General features: G+C 44.3%; 1 protein-coding gene across 2 annotated transcripts in view; it reads left to right on the top strand.

Moving 5' to 3' along the window:
• LOC140455244 (proline-rich transmembrane protein 1-like) overlaps positions 1-15,061 on the top strand; it is a 41,502-nt gene that overhangs the window by 15,347 nt on the left and 11,094 nt on the right. For both annotated transcript variants that reach the window (XM_072549969.1, XM_072549970.1), the window contains exon 2: positions 7,358-7,653. In XM_072549969.1, the coding sequence (XP_072406070.1) occupies positions 7,358-7,653 (296 nt within the window). The remainder of the gene's footprint in view (positions 1-7,357; positions 7,654-15,061) is intronic.

The raw sequence follows: 15,061 nt of genomic DNA, 5'->3' as shown, positions 1-15,061 counted from the left end.
GTTTTGAATTTGCATTGTTATGGATCAGACCAAATTCCTTCAAATCATATTAAGGAGATAACTCAGCTTCTAACTTTTATTTAAAGGCAAGTGTAAGTCACTGTGTTACAGATGTGATTAGATTCGTCAAACCATTAGGCTTTAAGCAAAAATGCTTAAACTTAGAGTTAAAATGCAAACAAAAAATGGCATAACTCTAAGTCTATTAATAGACTTAAGAAAATAATATATTTAACTACAACTCATCAACTGTTCCAATATAACAACAGCCCACAAACACACCCTTGGCAAAGGCTAATTCAGCAAAATAGTGTTATTCTCACATACTGTCTTCTCACTCTAACCAACCATGCCCAGTCGGTATGGTGGCACAGTGGCTAGCACTGCTGCTTCACAGCGCCAGTGAGCCGGGTTCAATTCCCGCCTCAGGCAACTGTCTGTGTGGAGTTTGCACATTCTCCCTGTGCCTGCGTGGGTTTCCTCCGGGTGCTCCAATTTCCTCCCACAGTCCAAAAATGTGCAGATTAGGTGAATTGGCCATGCTAAATTGCCCGTAGTGTTAGGTGAAGGGGTAAATGTAGGGAAATGGGTCTGGGTGGGTTGCTCTTTGGAGGGTTGGTGTGGACTTGTTGGGCCGAAGGGCCTGTTTCCACACTGTAAGTAATCTAAATCTAAATCTATCTAACAGAATGAAATACTGAAAGAAACAGTCTATCAGCAGATAGGACGCTGTATCTCACAGCTCCAACTCCAAAAGCCCCAGCTTCAACAACTGAAAATAAAACCCAAAACCCTGGGTCTGCCTGAACCTGACTCCATTCACTCATGGTACTTTTGTTTACTTTTCAAAAAGAACTTAAAGCCATTTACTCCGCTTTGTATGGAGCAGACACCTTGGCGCCAGGTTTATAACACTTGTTTTTAAGAGAAACAGGATAGAACAAATCCCTTTTTAAGGCACAATCATCATGGAACCTTTTACATCCACCAGAAAGGATGGACAGGGCCTCAGTTTAAGATCTCCTCTGAAAGATAGCATCTCTGACAGTAAAGCACACGCTCTCAGTATTACGTGGGGTGGGTGGCGGAGATTGAAAGCAAAATCTATAGGGTTCCGTCTTCATTCTCCCCTCAACCTCCCCCTCACTGGACAGTCTTCAAAGGCTAGAAGGACTACCATTTTATTCAACTCCCCTTGAGAAAAAAAAGACATGTTGGAAGTGCTCAGCAGGTGTTAGAGCAGCTGAGGGGAGAGAGACAGATTTAGCAGTTCACAGCATATGTAACTCTGCTTCTGTTCTGTAGAAGTGTCATGTTCAACTCAGAATATTCTCACATGGTAGATTTCCTTCCTAAAGCTTACTACTCAACCAGATGAGTTTCAAAATCATTGTTAAGAAAATTATCCACCAATTTATGATGTTTAAAATTATTTGTTAATTGAATATAAATTCTGCCAGCTGCCGCAGTAGGATTTGACCGTTCATCCCGAGAGCATTAGGAATATTAGTCTAGTGATATTACACTGCACCCTGTCAACATCCTGGGGTAAGAGTTATCGTTGATCAGAAACTAAGCTGGAGAAGACATGGAAATATTGTGACTGGAAAAGGACAGAAGAATTCTGCAGTGAATGACTCACATCGCAGAGGCGGCTGTCCACGTGTTATGTACAAGGTACAAGTCAGCAATGTGATGGGATATTTTCCAGTGTATCTCTCCAGTAAGCATGGCTGCAGCAACACACAACAAGCTCAAGCATTCTGTCTGGATGTATCACTACCTGGTATGGCAGCTGTACCATTCAAGATTGGAGACGGTTACAGAGAGTGATGAACTCAGCCCGGACAATCACAAAGACCAACCTCCCATCTACAGAACCCATCCACCAGGCCTGCTGTCGAGGAAAGACCACCAGCATTCTCAAAGGTCCATCCCACCCTGGCAATGCTTTTCTACAACCTCTACCATCGGGGAGAAGGTACAGAAGCCTGAACACACGCACCAGCTGGTTTCGAAACACTTTCTACCCTACTGTTGTTAGAAAGGACTCACAAACTCTTAACATTCACCTGTACCTGTGTTTTTGTTGTTGCCGCTGTTTACCTATTATTTACTATCTATGCTACTTAACTCTGATCTTCCTGCATTGCTTGCAAGAAAAAGTTTTTCACTGTGCCTTGGTACACGTGACAATAAATTTAATTCAATTCAATTCAGTTCAATTCAATACCATCCAGGACAAAGCAGGCGGTTGGACTGGCACCTTATCCAACATCGGAAGCATCTGTTTCCTCCATCTCGGGTACCGTATGCATGGCAAACAAGACACATTGTGGCAGCTTACCAATGTTTCTTCGGCAGCACCTTCTAAAGTCGTGACCCCTACCATTGAGAAGGACAAGGGCAGCAGACTTAAGGGAGCAACGGCCACTGCAAGTTCCTTTCAACACTATTCACCGTCCTGACTTAAGTTGTATTGCTGGCTATTCTTTCACTGTCACTGTTGCGAGATTAAAAATCCTGGAGCTCCCTCCCTCACCGCGCAGAGAGTCTACCTCTACCACACTGATTGCAGCAGTTCAGGATGGTGGCTCTCCACTGCCTCCTCATGGAGAATTAAGGATGGACGATAAGTGCTGATCCACAGGCGAATTAAAACAAAAAATGATTTGAAATTTGTCAAGGAAGTAACGTTGGCATTGGGATGTCGATAATACAACATTAACAAATGTCCGTTTCAGTATAAAACACGTTTTGCCCAGTGAGTATGAGTGTGAGCTATGACAGGATTCAACCTGTGTGCGCTGAGAGCACTGAACATGGAGCAGCTGTCACATTGCTGCAGAGGGAGACCTCCCTGTTTTTTCTGTGAAGGTGATGGCAGTGCCTGCTGTTTGTGGAGATGTGCCAGTGATGAAGAGAGGTGATAATTGATTGGAGGATGTTGTACCCAGAGAGGAGCAGTGGGAGATGACTGGCTGAAGCATAATCTAATTACTTCCCTGTTGGGTTCCAAAACACACACATTGCACAATGAACTCCAATGTACAGGAAGTTGCCTTTTGAATGATTTTTTTTTCTTGATCCTTCTCAAACAAAACAGTATTTCTATCAACTGACTGTCTTTTCATTTGCCTAGCTAACATAACACACTCATTAATGGGTGGGGGTGTGGGGTGGCGGGGGGGGGGGGGGCAGGCTGTTTGGTCAGCCCAGTCTCTTGGAGACCTGGTTTGCAATGTCTGAGCAATTGCTAACACTACGTGGTTAATTCCTGTTCTGGCTGAAGTTACCTGAGGCTACTTAGTTCTCACCCTTTGCTAATCCTCAGGATAAACTCCCCGTCAGTTCTCTTTCTCTCTCTCTGTCTGTTACAAAATGAGTATCCTCTGGGACTACAGCAGCTTTTGTTTCTCTGTATGGAAGCAGAGCCGTGCATTTCTGTTTTTCTGATCACGGAGCATCCTAAAGTGCTTTTTGACCACTGCAGCACTCATGCGATATAGACTAAATGTACCAGTCAAGTTGCTCGCAGCAGATTCCCCTGCAATCGCGCGATGGTAGCCAGATCATCTGTTTTATCAGCCTAACTACTGCCTAGGACTGAGAGGAAAATCCTGCTGCTCTTCTTTGAAATAGATTGTCGAAATAAATTAATCAAAATCTACGCACAAAAGGAGGCCATTTGGCCCATTGTGCCCATGTAATGGGCAAGTAGCCATCTATGGTTGAAAAGTGTGGTGCTGAAAGGCACAGCCAGTCAGGCAGCATCTGAGGAACCGGAGAGTCGATGTTTTGAGCCTAAGCTCTTCAGCAGGAATGTGAGCTTATGCTTGAAACATCAACTTTCCTGCTCCTCGGATGCTGCCTGACCAGTTGTGCTTTTCCAGCACCACACTTTTCAACTTTGACCTCCAGCATCTGCAGTCCTCACTCTCTCCAACTAGCCATCTTTCTCTATTTTCCTTGCTTTTAGTACATGACCTTGTAGGTTACGATACTTCAAGCAAATAATCCAAGTTCTTCCATGCTATGAACATTTCTGCTTCTATCACTATTTTAGACAGGGTCTAGATTAGAGTGGTGCTGGAAAAGCACAGCAGTTCAGGCAGCATCCGAGGAGCAATAAAATTGACGTTTTGAGCAAAAGCCCTTCATAGGAATACAGGCAGAGAGGGCAGGGCATCAATGTGGACTTCAACAGTTTCCTCATTTCCCCTTTCCCCTCCTCACCCCAGTTCCAAACTTCCAGCTCAGCACTGTCCCCATGACTTGTCCTACCTGCCTATCTTCTTTTCCATCTATTCACTCCACCCTCCTCCCCGACCTATCACCTTCATCCCATCCCCCACTCACCTATTGTACTCTGTGCTACTTTCTCCCCACCCCCACTCTCCTCTCATTTATCTCTCCACCCTTCAGGCTCTCTGCCTGTATTCCTGATGAATGGCTTTTGCCCGAAATGTCGATTTTACTGCTCCTCGGATGCTGCCTGAACTGCTGTGCTTTTCCAGCACCACTCTAATCTAGACTCTGGTTTCCAGCATCTGCAGTCATTGTTTGCACCACTATTTTGGAGAGTGTGTTGCAGATAGTTACCCTTCTCTGGGTGTAAATATTTCTCCTTTAGTCTCCTCCTATCTCATCCTGAATCAATGGCCAATCATTGTGGATCCCTCAATGGGCCCTCTACTTTTTGTCATTTACATAAATGATTTGGATGCGAGCGTAAGAGGTACAGTTAGTAAGTTTGCAGATGACACCAAAATTGGAGGTGTAGTGGACAGCGAAGAGGGTTACCTCAGATTACAGCAGGACCTGGACCAGATGGGCCAATGGGCTGAGAAGTGGCAGATGGAGTTTAATTCAGATAAATGCAAGGTGCTGCATTTTGGGAAAGCAAATCTTAGCAGGACTTATACACTTAATGGTAAGGTCCTAGGGAGTGTTGCTGAACAAAGAGACCTTGGAGTGCAGGTTCATAGCTCCTTGAAAGTGGAGTCGCAGGTAGATAGGATAGTGAAGAAGGCGTTTGGTATGCTTTCCTTTATTGGTCAGAGTATTGAGTACAGGAGTTGGGAGGTCATGTTGTGGCTGTACAGGACATTGGTTAGGCCACTGTTGGAATATTGCATGCAAATCTGGTCTCCTTCCTATCGGAAAGATGTAGTGAAACTTGAAAGGGTTCAGAAAAGATTTACAAGGATGTTGCCAGGGTTGGAGGATCTGAGCTACAGGGAGAGGTTGAACAGGCTGGGGCTGTTTTCCCTGGAGCGTCGGAGGCTGAGGGGTGACCTTATAGAGGTTTACAAAATTATGAGGGGCATGGATAGGATAAATAGACAAAGTCTTTTCCCTGGGGTCAGGGAGTCCAGAACTAGAGGGCATAGGTTTAAGGTGAGAGGGAGAGATATAAAAGAGACCAAAGGGGCAAATTTTTCACGCAGCGGGTGGTACGTGTATGGAATGAGCTGCCAGACGATGTGGTGGAGGCTGGTACAATTGCAACATTTAAGAGGCATTTGGATGGGTATATGAATAGGAAGGGTTTGGAGGGATATGGGCCGGGTGCTGGCAGGTGGGACTATATTGGGTTGGGATATCTGGTCGGCATGGACGGGTTGGACTGAAGTGTCTGTTTTCAAGCTGTACATCTCTATGACTCTAAAGGAAATAAGGTATTTCTATCCGCTCCATAGCAACCCCTCTTAATTTTGCACATTTAACTTAGATCTCCCCTCAACCTCCTCTTTCCCAAAATAAACGATACTAACCATACTAAAAACAAAAATTCTCCAGAGTAAACAACACCCTGATAAATCGCCTCTGCTCCCTCTCTACTGCAGTCAAACCTTCGGTATGCACCGTGACCAGAATGCATGCAGCTGGAGCCAAGCTAGTGGTTTGTACAATTCCAGTAGCACCATGCTCCTCCTCCATTCTATGTCCCAGGTGGTAAAGTCAAGCATCTTCTGGGTGACCTCTTGGGCAGCATCATTGTATCTTTGTTGTCCAGCTGAAAAAGCAGTCAGCTTTAAAATCTCACAGGCAGATGCGTCTCCAACAATGCAGTGCTCTCCCAGAACTAGGCTGGGAGGATCAGTGCCGGACGTTATGCTCAGGTCCTGCAATAGCACTTGAATCCAGAATCTTCACAGAATTGTTACTGCAAATAGGAAAGCCATTCAAACTGTCGTGCCTGTGCTGGACCTTCAAAGGAGCACTTCCTGCACATTCCTCCTCTTCAGAGCTTTTGAATATTTAGAACAAGGCCAATCTGTCCGTCACATCAGCGCCTGCCACAAAATGTGCCACACAGCCTCCTCCCATTTTTCACCACTTGGTGTGTGGCCTAGGACCTGAATTCAGAAGCATAACCAGGCATCTTTTAAATCATTTAAGGGTTGCTACTTCTACTGCCCTTTCATAGAGAGTTTTCCGGACCCTTACAATCATCTGGTTCTTCAGGCACAAAGGTAGAAATGTTACCCACTGAGCCACAGTTGAGACCATTTATATCTGTTTATCCGTCTATCAGTCTCACCTACTTCATTAATCTTACCCAATGCACTTTTGTACCTCCAGTCAGGTGCATATACATGCAGCAGAAAGTGATCCTAAGCTGTTAGATTCCAGTTCAGCGTAGGAGAATTATTATTATGAAGTGGCTACATAAGAGATCTTTACCACGTCTGTAAACAATGCTTACCATGGAATTGAGCAGTGTCCTGTATGAACTTCAGTGCCAGTGTCATACCAACCAGTGATTGGCTGACTGAGCCAAACAACATGCTCTTATTGGTCATAATGGGCAGAATACAGACCATACTCAACCAGGCCATGCTAGTGAAACCCAAAACATAAAATATTAGACATGATTCTGCACTTGAGCAATACTGGGCCACACAATCCTGAGTGTGCTCACCACAGATTTAGGGTATTCAGTGGAGCTCAGAGCATGGCTTATTTAACATTGCTGGAAAGAAATATATTTAAACATAGGGATCTGTTCTCACCAAATGAAAAGAATAGATCAAGCTTTAAATCTACCATCAAACCTTGGGATCCTAAGTACCCCATTGTCCCAGTGCTTGGCCAATCAGAATTGAATTATCAGCTAATCAGCATCTTTTTGGCATGTGGTCTAAATAGTTATGATCGTTTGAAATTTGGCACTTTTGCATTTGTCCTGGTGGATGAAAAAGCTTCAGCAAGATTTCCCTTCAGCAGTATTGGTGTTCATAGTCTTGGCACGTAGAATGTGGGTTCCTCTGTATACTGGGTATGAAATACATAGCATTTGATAATAAACATAGGCTGACCAGCTCATAACTCACTTCCCCTTCCTGTGCAGTTTCAGGTTCATCGGATGGAGCCACACAGCCCTCTTCACCTCCTCCCTACAGCCAAGTCATCGAAACACATCACGATGCCACGTCACCAGGATATTCCGTGCCAGCACAGCTGCCTCCCCTTCCCATGGGCGTACGGAGCTACGTTCAGGAGACGCAGTTTCACGGCAGAGCACCAGGATACACTGCCGTGATGCCACATGGAGCCATGGGGCCGGGAACCTACATCTCCCCACCAGGCTACGCTGTACAGCTTCAACCCTACACAACACTGGTCCCTGTATATCCCATAGGGAATGTGAGTACTCTGCCGTCTTGGAATTATAAAGCATGTTTGCTGTGGATATTTACATTCAATTTTGAAATTTGGTCAAGTTAATATTAATTAATACGGGAAAGCAAGTACATAAATGTAATGGGAATGAAGACCCATTATCTTCATGAATAGTAAACATTATCAGTAATGCCTGAGACCTTGATAGATGTGGAAGAAGGAGGGAGCCATCAAAGTGAAGGAGGGCTATCTCCTCTGCTATCTCGCTCTGCATGTAGTTACTAAAAGATTCTTATTCAGTGGTATAAAGGCCGTACTGCCTTTCTACAAAGTGGAGTCTCAGGTAGATAGGATAGTGGAGAAGGTGTTTGGTATGCTTCCTCTATTGGTCAGAGCATTGAGTTTTAGAGTTGGGAGGTCATGTTGCGTCTGTACAGTACATTGGTTAGGCCACTTTTGGAATATTGCCTGCAATTCTGTTCTCCCTCCTATAGGAAGGATGTTGTGAACTTGACAGGGTTCAGAAAAGATTTACAAGGACATTGCCAGAGTTGGAGGGTTTTGAGCTATAGGGAGAGGTTGAATAGGCTGGGGCTGATTTCCCTGGAACATCAGAGGCTGAGGGGTGACCGTGTAGAGGTTTATAAAATCATGAGGGGCATTGATAGGGTAAATAGGCAAGGTCTTTTCCCTGGGGTGGGGGAGTCCAGAACTAGAGGACATGGGTTTAGGGTGAGAGGGGAAAGATATAAAAGGGTAACTTTTTCAAGCAAAGGCTGGTGCGTATATGGGATGAGCTGCCAGAGGAAGTGGTACAATTACAACATTTAAGGTTACCTTGCTTCCTGTCTCTGCCTCCTCAGTAATTCGAACATGCAACTGTAATTTAGGACACTTCCTCCACTTGCCCATCGACGGAGGCTTTGTGAGTAACGGCCACATTATTGAGTCAGAAGGTTGTGTATTCAAGCCCAGCTCCAAAGACCGGCACTCATCTTCCAGGCTGACATTCCCAGTGTGGGTCTGCACAATCAGAGGTGCCATTGTTTGGGTGAAATTTTAAACTGAAGCCTCTCCTGCCTCCAGGTGGATATAAAAGATCCTGCAGTGCTGATTGAAGAAATGCAGGGAAGTTCTTTCTGGTGCCATGGCCAATGTTTATCTTCCAACCAACAAGGGTTTACTCTCACCACCCTTCCAGCCCAGATTATCTGATCATCATCTCATTGCTATCGTTAGCCTCTTCCTATGTGCAGTTTGGATGCCACGTTCCCTACATTGCAATCTCTTTATGAAGCTTGGAGTCAAATCTAATAACCCCTCCTGTAGAGCACCTTCGATCTGATGTATTGAATTCGCTGCACCCAATGTGGCCTACTCTACATTGGAGAAACCAAATGCAGATTGGGTGACTGCTTCGTAGGAACACGTCCGGTCCTGTAGCTGGTTATTTTAACACAGTACCCTGCTTGCATGCCCACATGTCTATTCTTGGCATGCTGCAGTGCTCCAGTGAATCACAGCACAATCTGGAGGAACAACATCTCAACTTCAGACTAGACACTTTAGTCTCCTGGGCTCAATATTGAGTTCAACACCTTCAGATTGTGAACCTACTCTCGTTCCTTCCCTTTCTTTACTTGTTTCATTCTCTGTCACCATGTCCTCTCTCTCTCTCTCTCTTCTCTCCCCTACTTCCCAATGGGACTGTCTGTCCTTTTCAGTCTGGAGGTTAGACACATTGTTGTACTGCCAGTCTCACAGTTTGATCACTTAATCTGAACTAACAACATCTTTTTGAAGCCCTGATAAAGGATTTCAGCCTGAAACGTTGACATTCCTGCTCCCCAGATGCTGTCTGACCTGCTGTGCTTTTCCAGCTCCGAATCTGTTGACTCTGACTTGCGGCATCTGCAGTCCTTATTGTCTCCAACATCCTTTCTTCCCCAGCACTCCAACCTGCCAACGACTGCATAAGTGCTGCCCGTTCCACACATCACATCAGCTCTGGTGAAGAGTCATCTAGACTCAAAAGATTATCTTCCACTCTCTCTGCTTGGATGCTGCCTGACACTCTGTCATCTCCAGCACATTTGTTTTCAGACATTTACTACAAGAAATGTCAAGTACACAAATGCAGGTTGTTGTATCGAGGGGGCGTCTCCTGTGTTAAAACTGAGCAGTTGTATTCTGCATATAACCATCCAAACTAGCGCGTTTGCACTGGTATTAAGTGCATTCACCTTGCTGCTGCTAATATTTGTCTAGATTAGAGTGGTGCTGGGAAAGCACAGCAGGTCAGGCAGCATCCGAGGGGCAGGAGCATTGACGTTTTGGGCATAAGCCCTTCATCAAACGTCGATTCTCCTGCTCCTTGGATGCTGCCTGACCTGCTGTGCTTTTCCAGCACCACTCTAATCTAGACTCTGATTTCCAGCATCTGCAGTCCTCACTTTGGCCTTGCTGCTAACATTTCACCATCCTGTTAAATACAAAATTCACATGTCTATGCTCCATTGTAGCAGGTGGTGAATGGGGCTGAGGAGGCGAAGAGTAGGCGGGTCATTTGTGCACCTGGAAACCACTCAGCACCTTCATCTGATTGGAGATTGCTGATGTATAATTGAAACAAGGAGTTCATTCAGCTCTGTTTTCCAAATGTCATTGCTCAGGATGGTAACGCTGGTAAGAAATGCTGAATTATTCATCGGTTATTTGTTTCCGACTGTAACCAGCACTTCCTACTCACCTGTACTTTCTCTCTCTCTCTCTCTCTCTTTCTCTAAATCAGGGATTCAGAATTAGCGCTGCACAATGAGCTGTTGGGGTTGGGGAAGTCTCAGTCTTTTAGTTTTGTAAATTCCATAATTGGAATTCTCCGCACTAACACTCCTAGTGGGCATTGGGAGTGAATATTAATAATTAATCTACACTTATACAAAACATTTGTTGCAGTCAGAGGTTTCAAGCCCCTTCAGAGACCACCAATTTGCAGAATTTTTAAAAAATTTTTTATTTTTCATTCCATTATCATGGAAGGACTGTAATTCGGAATGTTTTATTTCTTTACTTTTCTAATTTATTGCAATGTTTTGAACTTTCGATGTTCTGTAATGCTGGAATTCTTATTTCTTTATTTTTCTATTTATATTTCCTAAGAATTTGTCTTCAAGAATCTAAACCTAGGTATCCTTGTACCTAAGATGGCGCTGTAAGTGATAACCTGTAAACTTTTCACTGTCTCGCGTGACAATCAAGCTGATTCAATTCAATTCAATTTCTCACACAGAGCATATAAACAGGGCACTGGAAGAACACTTGGGAAGATCTGATGACAAGGTAGCTGTTTTAAGGAACATCTTCACGGAGGAAAGATAGATGGAGAACTACTGAGGTCGAGGGAGGAAATGCCTAAACTTTAAATAGTTGCTAAACTTGAGAGGGTGCATAAAGACTAACAAGGATGTTGCCTGGAAGGTTTGAGTTCTAGGGAGAAATTGAAAGGCTGGGACCTATTTCGCTGGAGCATTGATGCTGTGGGGTGACCTTATACAGGTTTATAAAATCATGAGAGGCATGGATAGGGTGAATATTGTTATGGACCAGGCCAGACCCCCTCAAATGCTTTAAGAAGGTAGCCCAGACCCTGATGTTTTATTTTGTTCAGGCAGACGTAAAGTGGATGGTCCAGGAGAGATGCAGCTGGTCAAACCACTCAGCTTTAAGCAAAACAGAATTTATTTAAACACTTCGGATGAAACACAAACGACAAAACAAACACAAAATTCAGAATAGCTTAACTTATTTGATAACCAACTCTATTGCAACTTAATGAAGGAGCCGTTCCAATCCCCGCAACATCCCATAAAGACACCCCTTGGCAAATGTTAAATTCAAACACAGGCTCTTACAGGCTGGAGAGATTTCAGAGAGAAAGTTTAGACAATACTTCCAATGAAGCATGGAACCTTTTTTTCACCATATCTGCTTCTCTTGGTCCCCAGCAGTTTTCACCCGTTTACTAAGACACACCAAACTAAATTAAAACCTGAATTGGGAGGATTGGCCACTCCCTGCCATTGCTCAAAGTAAACCTACCTAGACACATCGGCACCTCTGCCTTTACGGGCCTCTTGATAAAAACCAATAACCTTGTTAAATGGGCAGCATCATTACAATATGCAAGATCTTTTGCTCATGGTGGGAAGTCCAAAACTAGAGGGCATAGGTTTAAGGTGAAATGGGAAAGATTTAAAAGGTCCTTAGGAGCAACCTTTTTACACAGAGGGTGGTGCGTGAAGGAATGAGCTGCCAGAGGAAGTGGTGGAGGCTGGTACAATTACAACTTTTAAAATGCATCTGGATGGGTATATGAATAGGAAGGTTTAGAGGGATATGGGCAAAAATGCTAGAAAATGGGGCTAGATTAGGCTAGGATATCTGGTCGGCATGGATGAGTTTGACCGTGCTGTACATCTCTATGACTCTTTAACTCGGGAACTAAAGATGCAGCCACCAATGATGGGTGGTTAAGTTGGTTGGTTAAATGATTAAATTGGGTCGCTTGAGACACCAGAATTAGAGGAGAGTGCAAGTTGCAGCGGGAGTTTCAGAGATATGGTGAGACAAGGTCTCTTAGAGGGACATGAATCTTTGGAATTTCCTTCGTCAGAAGGCACTGGATGCATAATCGTGAAATATTTTTAAGGAAGAGATTCCTAATGACCAGGGGGATGAAAGCTGATGGGGATATACAGGAATGTAGAGTTGAGGTTAGAATCAGATTAGCCATGACTTTATTGAAAGGCCCAAGGGTTGAAGGACCTACTCTTGTTCATATGGAATTTGGAAATAAGAAAGAGAAATTAAAAATTAATGTGTTTCTAAGAAATTCTGTACTCCATTCCTGTGGTCACCCTTCTGCTAAATTGAGTTGAATGAACTGAAAAATGGCAGATGGAGTTCAATCTGGATAAATGCGAGGTATTGTATTTTGATACAACAAATAAGGGTAGGGCTTATACAATTAATGGGAGGGCCTTGGGTAGTGTTGTAGAACAGAGGGATCTCAGGGTGCAGTTCCATAATTCCTTAAAGTTTGTGTCACATATGGACAGGATGGTGAAAAAGGCATTCGGCACACTTACCCTTATCACTCAGTCCTTTGAGTATAAGAGTTGGGAAGTCATGTTGAGGCTGTGCATGACATTGGTGAGGCCTCTTCTGGAATACTGTGTCCAGTTCTGGTCGCCCAGTTATAGGAAGGATATTATCGAGCTGCAGAGAGTACAGAAGAGATTTACCAGGATGTTGCCGGGTATGGAAGGTTTGAGTTACAAAGAAAGGCTGGATAGGCTGGTACTTTTTTCACTGGAGCATAGGAGATTGAGAGGTGACCTGATAGAAGCTTATAAAATCATGAGGGGTATAGGCAGAGTTGATGGTAGTTGTCAATTCCCCAAGATGGGGAATTTCAAGACTGGGAGCACTAGTCTTTTAAGGTGAGAGGAGAGAGATTTTAAAAAGACATGAGTCAATTTTTTTTTACATGAAGGGTGGTTCGCGTGTGGAATGAACTTCCCGAGGAAGTGGTGGATGCAATTAAAAGACATTTGGTTGGATACATAAATAGGAAAGGTTTGGAGGGGTGGGGCCAGGAGTAGGCAGGTGGGACTAGTTGAGTTGGGATTATGTTCGGCATGGATGGGTTGGACCGAAGGTTCTGTTTCCGTGCTGTATGACTCTACCACCCTATAACTGGTTTATGAAAGTTTCTGTTGTAGACTCCTATCAATCCCCTGAGTGTTGTCCTATATCTCTTGGCCTGTGTTGGCATTGGACACAAAAAAACCCATATTGGCTCCAAACGATCAGGAAAGTGATTGCTCTCTGTTAAGAAGTTATGGTTGGGAATTGTTCTGTCATTGAAGAGTGTGGTGCTGAAAAAGCACAGCCGGTCAGGCAGCATCCGAGGAGCAGGAGAGTCACCATTTTGAGCATAAGCTGTGCCTGAACTGCTGTGCTTTTCCAGGACCACACTCTTCGACTGATCTCCAGCATTTGCAGTCCTCACTTTCTCCTGTCGTGGCTGGTGATTTTAAGTCCAGTTTAATTGTTGGAAAGTTGAATCTTTGCAAGGAGTGCGCTGTATTAAGTGGTTAATGCCAACCTCAGTAAAGTTTAAACAGGCAAGAAAAAAGCAACTTGGCTTAAAATCCATAGTCAAATGGACAAATGTGGGGTTGATTAGGGAGAGCGACTGGGGATTGCTTAAGGAAAATCATGTTTAATGATGTAACTGGATCTGAGGATGGATGGAAGAAGTTGGGCTGTTCCTTGGGGAGGGGGAGGCTGAGGTCAAAGTTTTCAGTCAAAGTCCTGAGGAATCCGGTTAGAGTAGAGAGGACAAAACTGTTCTTGTTTGTAAATAGATCAAGAACTAGAGGACGCAGATTTAAAGTTGTTTGCAACAGGAGCTAATGTGACGTGAGAGAAAAAAATCCTTTATCGCAACGTGAGGAGTTAGGATCTGGAACTCACTGAAAGGAACTTTGGTGGAGGCAGGTTCAAACAAGGCTGATATCAGAAGGTTCTAGGATGGTTATTTGAGTGGAAGCAATGAACGAGATTACACAGCAAAGGCAGGGGAATTATACAAAGTCAGAATGCTTATTTGTAGAGCCAGCACAGACAATATAGGCTGAATGGCCATCCCGTTGCTCCAGAACAAATGTGGGACTCTGTGAAGGGATTGCAAAGAAAGGGGGATAATTTGAGCAAGTGCAGCAACACATGGTGCTGAAACAACAAATGGACGACTTGGAATAAATCTCAGTGGGGAGGGGTTTCAGGAACTTGTCCATTTAGTTTATGCAGTGAAATGGCTGGCCTTGGCTTATTTAACACGTTCACCCAGCACGACATCTTCTGTGTGGGTTACGGTACAATGGTGGCACTGGATGAGAAGTCCAGATGCTGTGCATTCCAAACCCACACTGACAAGTAATGGAAGTGAAACTAATAAATCATTAACAACAGCCAGATTGTCAGATAAAACAAACTGAGTCAGTCATGTTCCTGGGGGCAGGAAAAGCTGTCAGACCACACTTTGTCTGGCCTACATAGTACTCCACGCTCTCCTTCGTTGATGCTGGCAGCTGTGAACTGACCGAGCAATCTGTAAACAGTGACTTCACAACATAGGGGCTGCAGGTGTTCGACTATAAAACCTGCCCCCCCCACCCCCCCACCCACAACTTCTCAGTTTTAACAAATGGGCAATCTTGTCATTGCAAATCCCTCACCCTCCCACATGAAGCGGGTGGGGGAAAAGCAGCAGGAGAAGTCTTCCTCCTCCAACCTGCCGCAGGTTTTGTTGAAACAAGCAGCCTGCAGCGTCTGTCTGCATTCTGTGGAATGACTGATGCCAGTC

The sequence above is a fragment of the Chiloscyllium punctatum genome, chromosome 30 (assembly GCF_047496795.1).
Source record: "Chiloscyllium punctatum isolate Juve2018m chromosome 30, sChiPun1.3, whole genome shotgun sequence".
In the NCBI taxonomy this organism is placed as follows: Eukaryota; Metazoa; Chordata; class Chondrichthyes; order Orectolobiformes; family Hemiscylliidae; genus Chiloscyllium; species Chiloscyllium punctatum.
Note: the sequence above shows the minus strand (reverse complement) of the source record. Positions and strands in the feature narration are given on the sequence as shown.